At 36.7% G+C, this 19,962-nt stretch overlaps 1 protein-coding gene across 3 annotated transcripts in view; it reads right to left on the bottom strand.

Annotated features, from left to right (window-relative positions):
• The window catches only part of chst11 (carbohydrate (chondroitin 4) sulfotransferase 11), a 42,643-nt gene extending 22,681 nt beyond the window's left edge, over nucleotides 1–19,962 (bottom strand). The window contains exons 1-2 of one of the 3 annotated variants that reach the window (XM_079868494.1): nucleotides 19,682–19,961; nucleotides 1,102–1,135 (exon numbers count right to left, since the gene is read on the bottom strand). Coding sequence is in view for 2 of the 3 variants with exons in the window: in XM_079868492.1 (XP_079724618.1) it covers nucleotides 19,682–19,799 (118 nt within the window). In the remaining variant the exon portion in view is untranslated. Of the gene's footprint in view, nucleotides 1–1,101; nucleotides 1,136–19,681 lie in introns of all 3 variants that reach the window. The other 2 variants (XM_079868492.1, XM_079868493.1) reach the window with 2 other exon arrangements.

The raw sequence follows: 19,962 nt of genomic DNA, 5'->3' as shown, positions 1-19,962 counted from the left end.
TCCCATGGCACTGCCTTTTTTTACTCATCCCATGGAAATGCCATTTTTTGGACATGTCCAATGGAAATGCCATGTTTTTTAGTTTTTTTTAGGTCTATGGAAATGCCATGTTTTTTGGACATGTCCATTGGAAATGGCTTTTTTTTTCATGATTTCCTTTAAAGTACCTTGGAGTATCATCTAAATACTTATATATATATATATATATATATATATATATATATATATATATATATATATATATATATATATATATATATATCAAAGTTTTTACATGTTTTTACCATCTGATACCCTCATGGTACATTGCTTTTTTGTAAGTCCAGTTTATTAATAATTTTTTCCTTGTGTAAAGAGACAAGGCTTCAATCTCATTATGGTTTGAATTAGCTTTCCACTAAGAGTTCAATATTTACAATGTATTTGGGTGACTTCATTAATCATAAGCACTGATAAGCACTCTGTGTGTGTGTGTGTGTGTGTGTGTGTGTGTGTGTGTGTGTGTGTGTGTGTGTGCGTGTGCGTGTTTACATGGACTGAGAGGAAGTGTGTGTTTGCTTTCCACCAGACACGGACATCTGGGCAGATTGTCCACTTTCTCTGATTAACTTTGCTGCCATTTTCTCATTTCTCTTTCGCTCAAGCATTTCATTCTCTAATTATAATTTTGTTATTTTTCCAATAACAATTACTACGATGGCAATGAGAGTCTTTAAAAGACAGCAGAATATGAAGAATATATTAGCATTGCAGAAAGCAATGAAATGTTCTATTTTATATTTTCTTAATCTGATCAAACAACTTAAAACACATTACTGAAGTAGTCAGAAGTGTGTGTGGGAACTCAAAATGAAATATTCTGACTCACTGCACCCAGACAACCACAGGATGATCTTTCCCATTCACATATGACTTAATGAACGAGCTTGAGTGTGTGCGTGTGTGTTGCATTAAGGTCTTTTGTCAGATAGGTTCAGCCTAATCCACTTTTACAGATGTGAAAAGTGCTAACAATTACTAGACAAATGTAGTGTGTGTGTTGTGTTAGAGTTGTTCTTAAAGGGACAGTTCACCCAAAAATGTAAATTCTCATTTACTTACCGTAATGTCGTTCCAAATGTGTATGTCTTTCCTTCTGCGAAACACAAAAGAACATATTTTCAAACATATGATGAAAGTCCAAAACAATAATTGACTTTCATTGGACAAAAAAAAAAAAAAAAGACACTTTTGTGTTCCACGGAAGAAAGAAAGTCATACAGATCTGGAAAAACATGAGGGTGAATGTTCATTTTGGGTGAACTACCCCTTTAAGGTGTCTGTATATAAATTCAAAGTGTTTCCTTCACCTCAGATGACTGATTAAGTCAGAAACCACAAAATAAAGAGTGTCTTCACCCATATGTCTGGCTATACACTTAGTCAGACAAGTTAAGATGTGTTTGTCATGTTCTCCTACTATATTTCATCAGAGGGGTGTGTGGGTGAGTGCTGTAAAAGTGGTCATCTCTGTGTCTGGAACCAGGATTGTAGGTCAAGAATGTTGAATCAGAGCAAAAAAGCTGGGAGATTGGAGTCTAATAGCCCATGTTTGTTATTTTCTGTCATAGTGGGGACTTTCCATTGATTTCTATTGGTTTTATACTGAGCTAATGATGTTTTTATCCCCTAACCTTCACAGAAAACCTCCATTAAGGCATTATTTAGTCTGTTTATTTAGGCGTTTTCCTCATGGGGACTGTTTGCTTGTCTTCCATTGTAGGTGATTACAAGTTTTACTGTCCTTGAGGGGATATTTGTTCCCCACAATTTTGGCAAAAGCCGACCCAGAGTCGTGAATATGACTACTAACTACATCATACTTCACCGGACCTCTGCTGTGTGTGTATTTGAGTTGTTTGTGGGGCTTTTTATGAGTGTGTCAGCATCCTGGCGTCGTGATGCCGACACAGCACTCTAATTGCATACTGAATGTGGACACACACACACACACACACACACACACACACACACACAGAGAGAGAGAGCTGAATTCATTATCCAAACTCTTCCTTGAGACAATCGGGATGAAACTGCATCCTTTTATTTCCTGTTCTGTCCCTCTTCATCTTTGTACTACTGTCCTTGTGCAAAATGAACGTACACACGCTTTCTCTTCGGCCGACCCAGGCCGTCATTATTCATTCGTCTCGTTCTTCCCTCTGCGTCTCCATCCGTCCATATTGTCCCTCAGATCACATTACATCTGAAACCAGCCGACAAACGTGTCACCTTGAAGACAGGCAGAGAAAAATGGCTTCACGTCCTTCAAACTCACAAACAACGGGATACGGATGTCACCGAAAGCACTTTCGTATTCATATATTTGCTGCTAATATTTTCCTCTGCTGTTTCGATCTGCATTGCAGGTGTCATCTGTCCTGCAACTCTAGGCCAAAAACAACAGCGTTACGCAAAACAAAGATTCAAAGATTATTCAAAAACACATGCAGTAATTCAGACTTAAGTCCAGCCCTAACTCACTGTCAAGATGCTATCAGGTTTAAAGGTGACCTGCAAACTCTGATACTCAATCAGATACTCTCTCACAGACAAACAAGATGGCAATGATAGTAAGAAGCAGATCATAATCAGACAAATTGATGGCTAATGACTGAGTTTGGCTGCCCAGATCCAGATCTTGACCATTTAAGCTGAATCAGCAACACAAACACACTGATTCCTTATTATACTATACATGCACTGTCATTAAAGGGACAGTTCACCCAAAAATGTCATTTCTGTCATCATTTACTCACCCTCATGTCGTTTCGTTCACCTTCGAAACGCAAATTAAGATATTTTCACTAAAATCTGAGCGATTTATTTCCCTCCATAAACAGCTGCGCAACTATCACTTTGACACTTCAAACAGTTCATTAAGTGATTTTAAAACTTCATTCTCGTGTTACGCAGCACGTTTGAGCTTCTGTAAGAACCAATAAGGTTTGTTCTCGCACGTCAAGCAGGTTCGGTTGAGCTTCTGTTTATGTTCGCTGATGTTTATATCTGAATAAAAGCCTAAATTCAATCTGTTCATCATAAAGCGATCATGTCTTGTGTCTCTTGGGCTAAACCTTCTAATTCATATGGATTAGTTTTATGATCTCTTTTTAAAGTGTCAAAGTGGTAGTTGCTTAGCTGTCAATGGAGAGTGAAGAACTGGCTCAGATTTTATTATTTCATATCTTCATTTGTGTTCCGAAGATGAACGAAAGTCGGGTAATTAATGAGAGAATTTAAATTTTTGGGTGAACTATCCCTTTAAAATGGCATGTTTAATATGGCATGAGATTTTTTTTTTTTTTTTTTGTGTGTGTGTGTGTGTCAAATTTAATGCATAGTAAATTTAAATACAAAATACAAAATAAACTATTATTAAATACACTTAGTAAATACCTTCTCGTTTTTTTTTTAAATACATTTAAATGTTTAATACTTTACACAAAAAAACTATTATATAAATAAATATTAAATGTATTTGAATATTGATATTTTATAATTTTATTTTATTTGTTGAATATTTTTATTTCATTTCATTTTAATATTTTATTTTATCCTAAATTACATAGCCCCAGTGAGTTTAGCATAGGCTAAATTTGTGACCCATTTTGATGTTTTTATTTATTACATGTTTATATTTAGGTTTATTTCTTGAAAATAATGAAATCCCACAGAAAAAGGTACATTTTGAAAGGTACAACAGCATTGAAAGAGAAACTAACACAGCTCATAAAATATTTATGAGGTGAACAAACAACATTTTTTGAATGTTAAAGCTGTAGTGTGTAATTTGTTCCCTATATAAAAAAATAAGTAAACAGTCATTGGTGATGCCAGTGCCACAAAAAATACACACTTGACCAAAAAAAAAAAATCATTTTTAAGACTTCTTAAGCTTTATTTTGTACCCTGCTTGTGGAAAGCGCCATATATAGTAAATGAAACGGGGAAAACCCTCCCCTCAGTTAAAGAAGTGGACATGTTGGTGGTCTAATGCACTGAGTTGTGTTGTTGTGTTTGTGTGTGTGGACCCCCTGGTGTGTGATAACACGTCTGCAGGCTGGAGAGCCATCTGCCACTCAAAGACTCCATCCATCAAAACAAAACACAAGAGACAGTCAAACAATACAGTGCATTCCCTCACAGTCACAGACCACACACACAGATAATGACGAGAGGTTTCCAAACACACGCTGACCTCATAAAATAACAATAAGACAACATAGGTGACCTTTTGTGTTCTGCATATGCAATTATTATCGATCCAATCAGCCGAACCTCTCACCTACATACGATATGACTTCCCACATTTGAAATCTTTCCCTCTTGACTTTGCTGTATAATGTCCACGGGAGTCTCGTATAGATCCTGAGGTTAAGAATGATTATACTTTCTGACATCATTGATGATGCAATAAAGCTTAAAATCATCGGTGGGTTGTCAAGAGCGTTTCCAGGCCAACGCTAAGCACCGCTCTGTGTGCCCATGTGGGTAATTAGCTAGTCTCGAAGACGGAAGGAAGTGCTTGTGTCAGCTAAAGAGAAGAGAGAGAAAAAAAAGATAGTTGAAATGCGGCCTGTAGTCATTGTTCACATCCCAACTACAGCCAAAGCATTCCCATAGGAACAAAGACATCCTGGAGTTTGGGGAATAGGAAACAGACACTTGTCTACAGACGTTGTCATTTCAACTGCAAGAGCTCAGAAGCTTCATTTTATCTTGCATTCTGCATAGTGATCAAAGACTTGCGCTTCTCACACAAAGCTTTGAAGAGTTAGGGCAGGTTATACAGTAGTTCACCCAAACACACATCTAAATATGATAATAGAATCACATGTAAATATGCTGCCTCAAGATGTGAAATCTACGGCAGAGGAGAAGTTTTTCATTGACTTAAAAAAATGCATGATTGTAGACTCTCTACAAGTGAATCACTGAATCATTTGCTTCAAAAACACTGAATCGTTCAGAAAAGAAACACATGGCTGTCTTTATGAGTGAATCATTGAATCATTAGCTTAAAGGGATACTTCAGGATTTAGCATTAAGCTTTGTATTAGTAGAAAACCTGTAGTATTTTTGAATTACCGTGCTTTCCTCCCTCATATCCCCCTGAGATGAGAGATTTATGTATTTTTTGTCTGGAAAAAATCCTCCGATGACGCAAAAATCGTCATTTTGCGTCATCGGAGGATTTTTTTGGCCAGAGGCTAAAGACTACAGCCAGTAGGAGGGGCTGTCCCGCATGTGTTCAACCCGCCCATAGAGGGTGGGATCTCACTCACAGAATGTACAAATAGTGTCAGCCATCTTTCTTTGGAAGCTAAGCTAGCAGGCTCTTGCTGAGTAATAGGGGTTATCATCCTCTTTTTCCCGGACATGTCCGGCCGTCGAGATCGTCCAAAATGTACGGGATTCGGCTTTTGCTTTCTGCGGTCGCCATTCATTGTTTACATGCACACCTTTTGTTTCAATCTAACTGAATTCATTCCGATTGGTGAATCTGAATGTAGTGTTTACATGAACGCTAAACAAGTGATCGGTTGATGTGCGTTTTAACATTGCTAAGAAAATTCCCGCTCCTCCGTGAGAGATACGAGACCATGCGTCTCAGTAATCACGCCACCGGCCTCGCGCCGTTCTCGCGCGCCGCTCAGCCTCGTCCTGCTCTCCACAGTAAACATGATGAATGGCGACTGTAGAACGCAAAAGCCGAATCCCGGACATTTTGGGCGATCTCGAAATCCTGGGCAAACTCGTCACGGAGTCTCACTAGTAGCCTAGCCTTGTTGTTTTCAACTGCGCTCTCTTACCGGTAGGCGTGGCTTGGGAGTGGCCTCCTAGGGCAGCGAAGCAAGTGCATTCTGGGAGTTGTTGTCTTTCATCCACATGAGCCAAAAATAAATTTTCTGGCTTTTCTCAGTCTAGAAAGCTCCAAATTCAAAAATAATTTCACATTTCTTCTACATAAATGACCTATTTTAAATACACATTCATCTTTCCAGAGGTGAAGTATCCCTTTAACAGATTCCTTCAAAAATGTAGATTCATTCAGAAACCAACTACCATACTACCAACTTTTGCTTGGAAATGTGGCAAATCTAATATCCAAATATTGAATCAATCACTTAACCGTTTCATTCCAAAACTCTGAAACATTCAGAAACATTGCTTGGAGACGCAGCACATTTAATATTCGATTACTGAATCATTCACTTCACTGTTTCATCCAAAAATTCTGATTCGTTAGCTTAGTTTGCTCAGTTTTCCACAGAAAAACAAAGTCATGTGGTTTCGGGGGGAAAAAAAAGTCATTTTTGAGACTTGAGACATGAACTTTGGTATTGCATTCTCTCTTTCTTATTCTGATGTAACTTCTCCTCTCTGTAACTACTTTTGATTTCAGGTCATTGTGGACAATTTTGTTGGGAAACACAACAACTAACCACATCTGACAACACTCCGGGTGACATCAAGCTGCAAACCTGGCAGATGGCAGACGTTTGTTTATACCAGGGACTCTGGGAAATAAAATGATGGATGCTTAAGCTCTTTGAAGCAAAAATGAGGTATCTGATAAACTCTCTGAAGTGTTTACGCACCATAAGTTTTAGAGAGTGGAGTGCATGAATGTGACCCTTTAATCAATATGCCTCTCTCCAAACATATCCATCTCTCACCAAATTTGCTTGCCTAACATGTATACCGCCCACCTCAGTGGCTTTTACAGATTAAAAATGAGGCAGAAATGGAATAAATCACTTTAAATGGATGTTCAGAAAATAGCTTCAAAATGTAAATACATCTCTCAAAACTAGACTCAGCAATTAAAATAAAAGCATCTAACTGAGCTGTATAATGTTGTGGTGTGTTAGAAGAGCATGGTCCCATAGGCATAGGCATTAAAAAGCATTTAGTCTTCATTTAAGGATGTTCTGTCATTAAAGAGATCTACATTTTGTCTCCTTCCCCACATGATGGATTGAATTTCAGTGTGGATAGATGGCTGCTGATTTTCATACGTGGTAACATCTAAATTAACTTATTTTGTTCAAGTCAAAAATTATGTTTAATATGACTGAAACAACCTAACACCTGAAAAATGTAAGGGTCAGGTCAAGTAGATATAGCTCTTTAAACTAAAAAAAAATTTAATAAAATAATTTTATTTAATTAAATAATAATACAATTCTATAATTACATAAAATAATCAAATATAATAATCCTCTGAAACAACTCTCTTTTAACGTTGATGTCACTTACAGTTGATTCTGTTGGCAATTAGATTAACCATTTGCCAAATAGCTTGTAATGGCCATTTTTCATTATCCAGTCACTTCCTGATGGATAAAATCAAGTCCCATCCTACATTTTTTCTTGTTTCACTCAAAAATATGTTGCATTATGGAAGCAAAATCATGCTGACATTAAGGTAACTGTACATTTTTCATTTTTACAGCATCATTCCTATTCATCGTTTGACAGAGCTGGATCATTGTAAGTGATTAGCATGTCCAAAAGATAATTAAAAACTGAATTCAGACAGGAACACTTACTGTATAGTGTAGTATATATTCTAACTCTCTTTGTGAAGCAAGCCAGGCTCTATTTATAGCTGCTAGGTCAGAGTTTCTCCTCTCTCAAACACGCTTCCACCACAAACCTCTAATTCTGCATGACACACCCTTAAAGAAGAAGGAGGAGGAGAAGAAGGAGAATAGAAGATAAGCAAACAGAGGCTGCAGGACAGAAAAACAACAAATAGAAACTGATTAAATTCAAACCCGCAGTGTCCAAATCTGAAGCTAAACCCCCTGTTAACTGAGACTGCTCCATTCAGAGCAGCAGAAGATCTATAATCAGCAGGAACCAGTGGAGGTCTAATGTATGGTTAGATATGGAGAAGCAAACAGCCGTCTGCTCAGAAGACAAATGACACTACAAAACTTCAGCCACAGCGTGACTTCAATCATCACCTCTGAGCTGTTTAAAACCAGCTCTCTTCCTTCTGCAGTGTCAAAACATGACTCAATGTATGGCCATAATACACAGTCTTCTTCACCACACTGTAATGAGAGGCTACAGCATGCACACGTTTACAATCCTCGCAAGCATGTATTGCAATCTTTTTTATTCTTTTATCACACATTTTTATGCAGACAACTCGTTTTGCTGTAAAGCCGCCCCTAAACGGCACCTAAAAACAGCAGACTGTAGTTGGCTGCAAGCTTTTCATGTGTGTCTGATGTTGTCTTCCTGTCTAAGTGGGCGGCCTTATGCTATTAGTCACGGTCTAACTGCACGAGACTGGTACCGATTTGACCCGAGGAACCTCATGAATGTTTTAGACTGAGATTGGCATGAGGAAAAGAGGAAATGATAGAGCAACCCAAATAATGTGCTCACCAACCGAACCCACCCCAGAGACCGTGCAGTCGAGTCCATTACACGGGAGCGTACCATTACTGCTCAGCACGGGGGGGGTCAGACTGATGGGCCTCTCACATCCACAGTCCTTCTGTTTAGAGTGCGCTTTGATTAGATCACCCACTTACACCTTTAATTAGCTTCATTAAATCAGACAACCTCCAAATTACAAGTGCGGTTCAAGCATTTTTCAGTCTGAATCTCCTCTCCCTCTGGTGCTCTGCTCACCTTGACAAATGTTACAGCTGTTGTTCTTTACAGTGTTATCAATTATATATGGCTATATGTGATCTTTTGAAATAACTGCGATTTGTTCTGCACTTTACATTCCAAACACGTATCGCCTGAAATCTACACTTTTCCCTTTTAAAATGCATTGTGAACCCAAAATGCTCTAGGCTGACTTTATTTCACAAGCATCCCAAATATATTTGGCCGTTACAGGCACTGTGTAAGACTAATGAAATGCTACGTCACAAAAGTTTGTTAATATTAATAAAATGACAATATCATTTAAACATCATTATTATTATTAACTATAATATTAATAAACAATATTAATGAAAATAATTTCACAACACAAACACAAATTTAAAACAGCATTAATAAAAATAACAGTATCATTTAAACAATAATATTCCAAATATAATAATAATAAAAATCATAATAATAGTTATTTTTACTAAAATCATGACAGAAAATATTAATTAAAAAATAATATTCGAAATTGTATTAATAATAATAATAATTTACTATCATATTTAGGTTGGCTAGGTTCCAAAAATCAACAGAGTGAATGGAAAGTATAAATATTGGAATATTTATAAATAAATTATGTAATTGTACCCAGTGTAATATTTGTTTGCAAATGTTTGATTATGATAATTTATACATTTCATATCATAGATGTAAATGGCATGAATCATTGTGATACTTATTAATATTTTAATTTCAGTTTATTTAAAAAAAAAAAAAATGTAATAGGCTACCCAGTGCAATATTTGTTTGCAAATGTTTGATTATGATAATTTATACATTTCATATCATAGATGTAAATGGCATGAATCATTGTGATACTTATTAATATTTTAATTTCAGTTTATTTAAAAAAAAAAAAATATGTAATAGGCTACCCAGTGCAATATTTGTTTGCAAATGTTTGATTATGAGAATTTATACATTTCATATCATACATTTAAATGGCATGAACAAAAAGACAATAAATGATTAATCACAATAATTTGTATTAATTCTCAGTAGAATTCATCCTCAGCGGAAAAGTCATAATTGTGAAAGCCCTATAAAGCAGATGACAACAAATAAAGGATCCACAAAAACAGAATAGTGCTCATATTTAACACTCCATGAAATAAACCTGTGTCTTTTAGATGATTTTAAACAATGGCTGCTTTTATGAGACAAAACCAGAGAACAATAAGCTTTATGTATGTGAATGAGCATTGAGTATGGAGCAGTGAACTGGTGTCTGAGTGAGCAGTGTTTCGCACTGTTTTGGCTCTTTGTCTTGTGTTACTATTTGGAGCATGCTCAGAAAACCAGGCCCGTAAATCACCCGCTACATCTTACCAAAAAGCCCACTAAGGGCCGCTGGAACTGTTGCCATGGGAACATGAAAAGGAAGTACACTTATGGGATGTCTTCATGTCACAACCAAGGGCGTACTTTTAAATGTACTAAAAATGTGACTTAGAAAAGTGAACAGCAACTGCATTGATACTTCTTAATAATCAGACTTTGTCCAGGCTTTGCACTTATGCTGTGAGTGAGACGCTATACAGCACTATTCACTCAAACACACACACACACACACACACACACACACACACACACACACACACACACACTTCCACATGCAATACGATCTGTTCACTAAATAGCATCCATGTTACTTCTAAAGTTCCTCTTCCCTTTTCTCAAAGCAAAATGGTATGGTTTTAAAGTAACTGAAATACACACACACACACACATACACATACCACAAAATTACAGACTGGAAGAGGACTATGCAACAGTGAGATCTTAAAATAGCCTGGGGGGGTGGGGGTGACATTAGTCAAACCAAGAAGAGTCACACTCGATGCAAATTATACCAGGACGTTCAACAGTGTCACAAACACACACATTCTGTTTATTATAAGTATGCACTGCAGTTATGTCTACCTCTCTAAAATGCTCAAGCACTTTAAAGTCAGGTCGATTCTGATTGGCTGTCAATGTTTTTATCATCAGCTGCAAAAAATTGTTCTGAAAGTGATTCCAACAATATTGTTCCTCTGTTTTGTTTGCGTTATAGTTTTGGTCTTTAAACTTTAGTTATCATTGTACCTGGGCGGGGGTGGGGGGTGGGGGGGTGGGGGGGTGAATGTCAAAACAAATATTGCATCACAATAAGTGTAATTGTGATTGTCAAAACATTTGGTAACTAAATAGAATTTTATGAAGTTTAGTGACAACATGTTACAATGTTTACATTGTACAATGACTGGTAGGATACAGTTTTTATTATTGCTTGACAAAAATTTCAAGATTTCAATTCCATTCTTGTGATTTGATTCTGATTTTGATTCAATATTGACTAATTTGGATACATGTTTATTTTAAATTTTATTTAAAAAAATAATCTCACCTAATGCTGTAAACATAGAGGGCCCAATCTGCTGGTATTATTAAAGGTTAAAAATAACAAATTAAATTAAATTAAATATAATGTAGTTTTTGTTATAATAACAATTATTTAATGACATAAGTAAAAATATAATAAATATGTAATATAGTGCTCAGCAAAATCTCCTCTCTAGCTATTTTTTCTATTCAGTTAACATGCTATGGTCATTAAATGGCTTTCCTGAGGTAAATGTAACGTTATGTGACATAATTGTTCTCCTGCTGTTATATTGACCTCTTTCCGGGGTTGAAAAACACTAATTGGTCGATATTATGTATACTTTCGGTAAGTTGTACTGCATCTTTAAATAAAAAAGTAACAGATGATCGGTTCACGTGCACTTGAACTGAGGCGCTCAGCGATCTGTCACGTCACATTTACAAGCGCCAAACGTATTTTTGTCTGAATTTCGTAATAAAATTGACGGAATCTAAGAGCTGAGAATTAGTTTAATATTAAAAGTACCTCTTTGCTCCGCAAGTTTTCTGTGCGTGAGAAAATGGATGTGTGGCGTGAGCATGTATCAATGCGTGAGAGTTGGCAGCCCTGTTATACTTACTGTCAATTCGGTTCGTTCAAACACGCTGATTCATTCAGGAATGAAAGTTACTTATGAGTGAGTCATTGAATCAGTCACTCAACCAATTTGTTCAAAAACGATTCATTCAGGAACGAAACAAGTGACTGGCTGCGTACGAATCACAAAATGGCATACTCTCTTGAGTAGGTACTTATTTTTAATAAGTAATGGCTTCACGACCAATAAAAAAGTATGTTCTGTATAGCATGAGTGTGAATCTAATCTGAACGTAGTACATTCGCCATGATGTCAATATCATGTGACCTACCAGCGTCAGTTACGCCACTTCACTGTCCATCGTATACACACTTTAGAATTCCGCCGGAAGAAGTACGTCATCCGGGTACTTTTTGCTTTTATGAGTACTGTGAAATTCGGACATGCTTCTTTAGTCACATACTGTTTTTCGCCTAGTATATAGTTGGGAAGTCTTTATGAATGAGTCATTGAACCATTCACTTAACTGTTTTGTTCAAAAACACTGATTCATTCAGGATTCAGAATGAAATGCTTCTACAGTGTTCTCAAATATTTTTGTTAAGAGGAGCGAAAAAAGACAACGTAACTGCCAATATTCAGTCTAAAATCTAAAACTTACTCATTATTACTTCTTTGTTACTTGAACTGGCGTATAAAAGCAATGGTGGTGCATCCTTGTTACTCCAAGAACTTTGCTGTTTAACGTGATGTTTTCAAATTAGACATATTTTTGGATGTTAAAATGTCTCAATCAATGGGTCGTTAGTTTGGGGGTGGGACTATCAGTTTGTCCAACCAATGGCAGATGAGGGGAGTGTTCGGGGGAAACCTTTTTGAAAACAGTCAATATTGTTTTAGTGACACTTGTGGTACAGAAATGACACATTTCAAATGCCAAAAAAATTGAAAATAATAATTTAGAATGGTGGGAAAATATACATTTACTTAAATAGTAACCTAATCTTGTTAGCCGGGTTTTTAATTATTCTATCCCAACACTGTGCAGTTTATTCATGCGCAACACGCTCTCTTGATTTCTGTTTTGCTTTCTCTTTTTCACATCCGTTCTGCACTCATATCAACTGTAATGTGTGTTTTCAGGCACCATGCAATTGCTCACTGCTTCATTTTATTTCAGTGCAGAAGAGGGATTAAACTGGGTAAATAAACTTTTTATTAATAGCTATGGATTCTCACTGTATCCACCCATCATCTTATTATTCAAGGGAGTGAGCCTTCATGTCCACATGCTTACAAACATACAAAGGAAAGAGCATCCACACCACTAACACACACACACACACACACACACACGTGTGAACACCTGTTTACACTCTCACACCCCATCCCCCCAAAACACACATCATACATGCCGCTGTTTCCATGGTGATCGCTTACACCCCGTGAAATGTGGTATTTCTCCGCCGTCGCATATTTTCTCACTCGAGTTCGCTCTTTTCTTTGTCTCTGTCTAATGTTCTCTTTGGTCCTCTCTCTTTCCTTTGGCCTGCAGCACTGATAAATATGTTTTAATCAATGGACAGAATGAGCTATCAAGTATTGCTAGATCCAATCAACCTCTTATGCACAATTGCACATATATAAATGTGAGTGTTTAAGACAAGTATGCTTGTTTAGAACTAGCGGATAGTGATAGATAACTCTTATATGGCTATTAATGGCCATTTTTACATAATATTCAGGAGAAGTCTGTATAAATACACACCCCTCCTGAAAGAATAGGCATGCACAGTCAAACCGGTGTCCTTATTAAAAACCATAATTCACTTTAGCTCTTTTAAAGAACGTAATTAATTCTGAACAAATCCCCAGACTTGCTTAGTCTGATTGTAAAAAAAAAACTGTACCTGCAGCGCTGAATTTCACAAAGAAAAGTGTAGGTCGTATTTCAGAACCAAAAATTAAAAGGAATAAAAAACGAAATTATATTTTGCAATGTGACATTATTTTCTTATTTAGAATCCCCCCCCCCCCCATCACCCCATTATTAAATCAAATTTTGTACAATAAATACTTTAATATAAATTTCAACTGTAATATTGTAGGCCTATATATATAAATATAATATAAATATATTATATCATATTATATTAGTGCTGTCAAATCGATTAATCGTGATTAATTACATCTAACAAAAGTTTGTAAATATATGTGCGTGTGTGTATATATATATATATATATATATATATATATATATATATATATACATACATACATACATACATACATACATACATACATATACAGTTAAGTATTTACAAACTTTTATGTTAGATGCGATTAATCACGATTAATTTAACAGCACTAATTATATTATATACTTTGCCATTTCGATTATTTATAATAATCTGCAATAATTTATAATAAATTATAATAATATAATAATATAAATTATATTCATAAATTAAAATAATAATAATAATAAGAGATTTGTTGCATTATAATGAGAGTTGGTGGGGAATGGTGATTCATTGTCAAGAAAATGCACAAAAAAAAAAAAATTGAATTATGATCCTAAAACTATTTTCCTTTTGGCAAAATATAATTTCCTTTTTTATTTTATGTTTTATGTTATGATTAAATATGACCCAGACATGTATTTCACAAATTTTGTGAGATTCACCCAAAGAACACAAAAGCAAACCAAGCGTTTTGTAAGAAATCGCTGCTGTGATATTTGATATGTGTGGAGCATCAATGAGACGTTCCAATCATGGTGTGTATGTTCAGCTAATTGTGTCTTTTGCATGTGTGTGTGTGTGTGTGTTTCTTCGACATTCTTAACCCTTCATTGGTTTCCTGTCACAGATGAAAAATCTTCCCGTCGTCATGGTAACGGGCATAAACAATAGCCAAATGTGGTTAGGACCCTCTTCTCCCATTAACAGTCTAGAGCTCAAGTCATACGGCAAGATCAATGCTTATCAATAGCCTACTCTCGCCAACAACACACTCAATTCAGCACGCGCTGACACTCTATAGTGCATAATGACTGCTGCTATAGCTAGCAGGCTGACAAAGGCCCTAATGAGACACTCACACACACAAACACATACACACTTTTCATTATGCCCATTGGAACAAAAACAAATCTCATTTCTTTCTCCTAGAAGTCCTGCTGAACAAAAGATCCCAAACTTTTTTCATCAGTTAAAAATATCAGCACACGCAGTCATTTTATACCTCTGTTCTTTTACAGTATGTCAACAATTGTCTGGTCTGTGTGTGTCTATTTATTTCTCCTACGGACTTTTAGGAAAATAATCAAGACCAAGTCACTTATATATAGCGTCTCCGAGAACTTTATCTCTCCTCGGCTATAAAAGAGCAACCTCGGAGCACTTCTTCTGGGATCTGCACACACCATGACCCCACAACTCTGTAATTATCAAATTCGAAAAAGGAGCAACACATAATCACGCAACACAAACTCACTTTACCAAAATATTTAAAGCACCGGCTCCTAAAAAAGCAAAGTTATTATGGGATTTAGGATATAATCAGCCATTCACAGAGATCTGCTCATTCTTCCAGCTTCCTCCAGATGCGGGTGCCTGGCATCCAGATGTTAGAGTTGGTAAAAGACACTTATGCCGTTTTCCATCATTAAGACGCGGCTCCTCCCACGACAACACTCCGCAGACGGTGCAAGCTGAGCCTAATGAGCCTAATGGGCTGACTCATAAACCACACCTTTTATCTCACACATATGGCTTTAACAATTAACCATCGGAGAGACGGAAAGGGCAAGAGAGAGGCGGACAGATGTGCAGAAAGCAGGAGGCGGTCTTGTCTGCAGGCGTGGCTTTTGACATCAACAAAAATGAAAGAAGAAGGAAGCCTTTCAGATATGCAGGGTATTCCTATACAGTTGACATTCTCCAAAGATGCACGCTTATCAGGGCATGTGTGGGCCAGGTTTGATAGCAGCAGATGTTCGCATGCCGCCCAAAAACATGAATCCAGGAAGTGTGAGCCACAAATTCAATCCGTTTCAGCAGATGGATATCAACCAAATTGCTCTGGTGGGCTCCAATGACACAATCTCTGGCTCGAACACGAGGCTCAGCGCAATAATAACAAGTGCAGTGAAGAGAATGTGAAGAGAATCAGGCCCATTAATCAAACCGTATCTCACTTCTACATTTACGTTACAAAGGCAAAAGAATTTAGCTTGAAGCTTATTTGGATAATTTGTTTGTATCTGAATAACACTGATTCCCGAATGTTGATACTCCAGCTGTAGGCTACAAGTGTCCTATAACTGTGTACAAAGTGTCCTATAACAAGCCTCTCCAATAATATTATTTGAATTAATTTATAATAATATTATATATTAATTTATAATATATATATATATATATATATATATATATATATATATATATATATATATATATATATATTATTATTATTATTGTAATTAAATACAATTATTACAGAAAAATATATTATAAAAAATTATTCTGAATTAATGTGAATTATTTAATTATTACAATTATTATATTAGCCTATTCTTAAAATAATATTATTTTAATTTATTTATTATTACAGCTATATTATTACAAAAAATATTTTATTGAACATTATTACAATATATAATATATTAATGTAATAAATAAAATGAGAATATTATAGAATATATTATAAGAATATATTAAATAAAGAAAGAATATTTTATTATAAAATATTCTTAATTTAAAATATGAATGTTTATTTAATTATTATAATATTATTAAATAAATTGTATTTAATGTATTAGTTATATTATTACAGAATTTGATACATATATATACATATGTACCAGTATATAATACATATATTATTATTATAACATATTATATAATATTACATATACATATAATAATACATATATAATATTATAAAAATGTATTCTGAAATATTCATTCTGCAGCTGTACCAGTGTCCAAATCTCTCTGGGACCAGTTTAAGCATGTGGGTGTGTGTAAGCTGAAGGCTTGGAAAACAACGAACGGACCCACCAAGATCACACAAACAGGATATCCTGCATATGCACTCTCCAAAAAAATGGACACAGAAAAAAACAACAACAACAATGACTTGGAACTGGCAGGCAAACGCTTACGCAACGGCAAACACTCAGTGTGATTTGAGATTTGATATGTCATTTGTTTCAATGTTGACGTGACCTTTATCATTCATAGACCTCAAATGCCAGGCCTCCTCAACAGACTCGGAAGATGAAGAGGAAAGACTGCTGTACGTCAGGGAAAGTCAGTCACACAAACACAGAAACGGCCTTATCTGACCTCTCAGGAAGAGCCGGGATTCTTTGGTCTGCTGGTCTGAGTCCTCGTCTCAGTCCTGAGTAACCAACCCTTAAGGAATGTTGAACTCCCTGCAGACATTCCTTATCTCTTTTCTTCTAAGACAACTCATTTCGGTTCCTTTCCACGCCTATAATTCCCTCTCTTTTCAATCTCTCCAGTCCTGCCAAGAGGAAAGCTGTCACACTCGAGAGGTTGCTCTTATCAAGAGTTCTCAGTTATTCTTCATTTCTGTAACTTTTTCTCAGATGTTTCTTCAAAAATTCCTCAGGAGAAATAAAAAATAGAGACAATTGAGCTATCAAATGAACGTGGATAGCATTAACAGTCAACTTTAACAGGGAGGAATGTGATGAGAAAGAAATATTCAAATATCTGGATTTTGTTTTTGAATATTGACAAATCTGAGCACAGAAATATGTTAAAGACATAATCCAAGTTCAGATGTTGGCAACCACAAAAATAAATTTTAAATCATCTATCATCTTCATTTGAAGAAAGCACTTTAAAACGTTTATTTTCACGACAACGGTGTTTCGGGGGCAGTGTTTTTATTTCCATTTAGTTTTGCGTTTTTTAAGAAAAGGCGGGATTCATTTTTGTGGAAATCAACATTACGCCGCAAATGCTGTTGATTGAGCTTAACTTGTATTGAACCTGGAATATTCCTTTTGAAAAGATCACATTTTTCATATGGATGTCCTCATTCTCTGTTCATCACACACACTGGAGCATAACGTCAGCCCTGTCACTCAACTGCTCAGGTCCACTTGAGGCTCTTTCTAATGTGAGTGTATCTGTGTGTGTGCCAGTGTGTTCTCGGGGTGTGTTTGTAGGCTAGAGTGCAAAATCAGGTCACACGGGGGGAGGAAAGGACAAAAGAGCAAGGGCATGCGGCCATAGACACACACACACGGAAGAGAAAACTGAAACACCTGTCAAGCCAATGCGGAGCATAAGAGAGACTGTTGTATTAGACATTGTTCATAAGCATGTGGGACGCACAGATGCTTTTAGAGACAGCTGCTTGTACCACCATGGAAAAAATGCCTGTACATCCCAGCAGACCATGGGATGCTGTTAAACCTCAGTGACGCTTTAAAACACAAGGGGCTGAGTGTTACATGTCACGTCGTGCACTTTTGATCTTCTCTGAAACATCATGTGCCGGTCTGGAGACAACATCTGGATGAGTGTGCATGAAGTCATCAGTTCCTCCGTCTCGTTTCAGCATCCCGTGTGTGTAAGATGAAGATGACATGGGCATTCCAGCGGACTGCTGAGAACCTTCACATGCCGGTGACGCTGATGACTCACCGTTTCCAGAGACATTCCACCGTGCCGGTGACCACAGCGCTTACTGACTACTGCACTACTACATACACAGGTCCTATTGTCCTTATCTGGATCTTCCATCCGCAGCGCATGGGAATTCCCCCAAAAAGCAGGTGACATGGTACATGCTTTGGACAAGATGAACCAAACCGGTGGGCAGGACAATGGAAAAGTCTATAGCAGACACATGCAATTATACATCCAATATCTATCAATAGAACTTCCAGATGTGTGTATGTGTTTCAGTAGATGTGGATGGTGGATGGACGGACGGATGGATGGAAGGAAGGATGGATGGATGGATGGATGTTTCGGTCAAACATGGACAAACCAAACCGTTGGTTTAAATTTTAAAATTACATTTAGACAGATAGATAGATAGATAGATAGATAGATAGATAGATAGATAGATAGATAGATAGATAGATAGATAGATAGATAGATAGATGGATGGATGGATGGATGGATGGATGGATGGATGGATGTGTATGTATGTATGTTTCGGTCAAACATGGACAAACCAGACCAAACCGTTGGTTTAAATTTTAAAATTACATTTCTAAATACAGATAGATAGATAGATAGATAGATACTGGGTTGTTTCAACCCATGTTTGGGTCAAATAGGGACAAACCATTGGTTAAAATTTTTAAAAATTACATTTTTAAACCTGATTGGGTTTGTCCATATTTGACCCAAACATGGGTTGAAACAACCAAGCATTTTTAGACATAGATAGATAGATAGATAGATAGATAGATAGATAGATAGATAGATAGATAGATAGATAGATAGATAGATAGATAGATAGATAGATAGATAGATAGATAGACACTACTTTCTATTCAATTTCACACAAGTCACAGCCATATAAACAACAGTTCTGAACAGGAACAGAGGGGTGAATGTATGTCAGCTGCACGCCAGTATTGATGTATGGATGTTTGTACAGTGTCAGCTCTTTGATTCAGTACACTGACTCTACTGTACCGGCCACCGGAGACAATGACCATCCCTCCACACAACACAACCACAACGGACCCGGGCTCTACCCATTGCGCTTCATATAAATAAAAGATTAAAATGCATAAAAGCGGACGGCATTATTGATAGGCTACAGAGAGCTGGAGCTTTGATGTGAGTCAGTATAGGCTACACGCTGCTGATGATCGATGCGCTCTTTCAAACAGCTCATTGATTATGAATGACATTCTTCCACACTAAATCACCAAGTCGGGGGCTACAAAAGGGGGAAAAGGAGCATCTTAAAACCTTTAGAATGAAACCATCACGAAGTCCTACCTGGTTGGAACATACTTTGGAAATAGAAGATGACCAGAATAAAAGATCCTAAACAAGTGGCCAGCACCATCCGGCAGATCCTACTCATCCTCATGAGGTCCAGTAACATCTGTTTCATGGCTGGGCACGGAGAGCCGGAGGGACGGAGGGAGGGAGGCTGCCGAGCCCCGTAAAGCGGGTCTGTGTTTGATGCTGATGCTCTCGCTGCCTGCGTCCGTGTCTCAAAGATCTCCGTGATCTCCCTGAAGTGCGCTAGCTTCCTCCGCACACTAGACTACAGT

Source organism: Squalius cephalus (genome assembly GCF_949319135.1).
Source record: "Squalius cephalus genome assembly, chromosome: 4".
Taxonomy (NCBI): Eukaryota; Metazoa; Chordata; class Actinopteri; order Cypriniformes; family Leuciscidae; genus Squalius; species Squalius cephalus.
The sequence above is the reverse complement of the archived record's forward strand: the minus strand, read 5'-3'. Positions and strand labels throughout refer to the sequence as shown.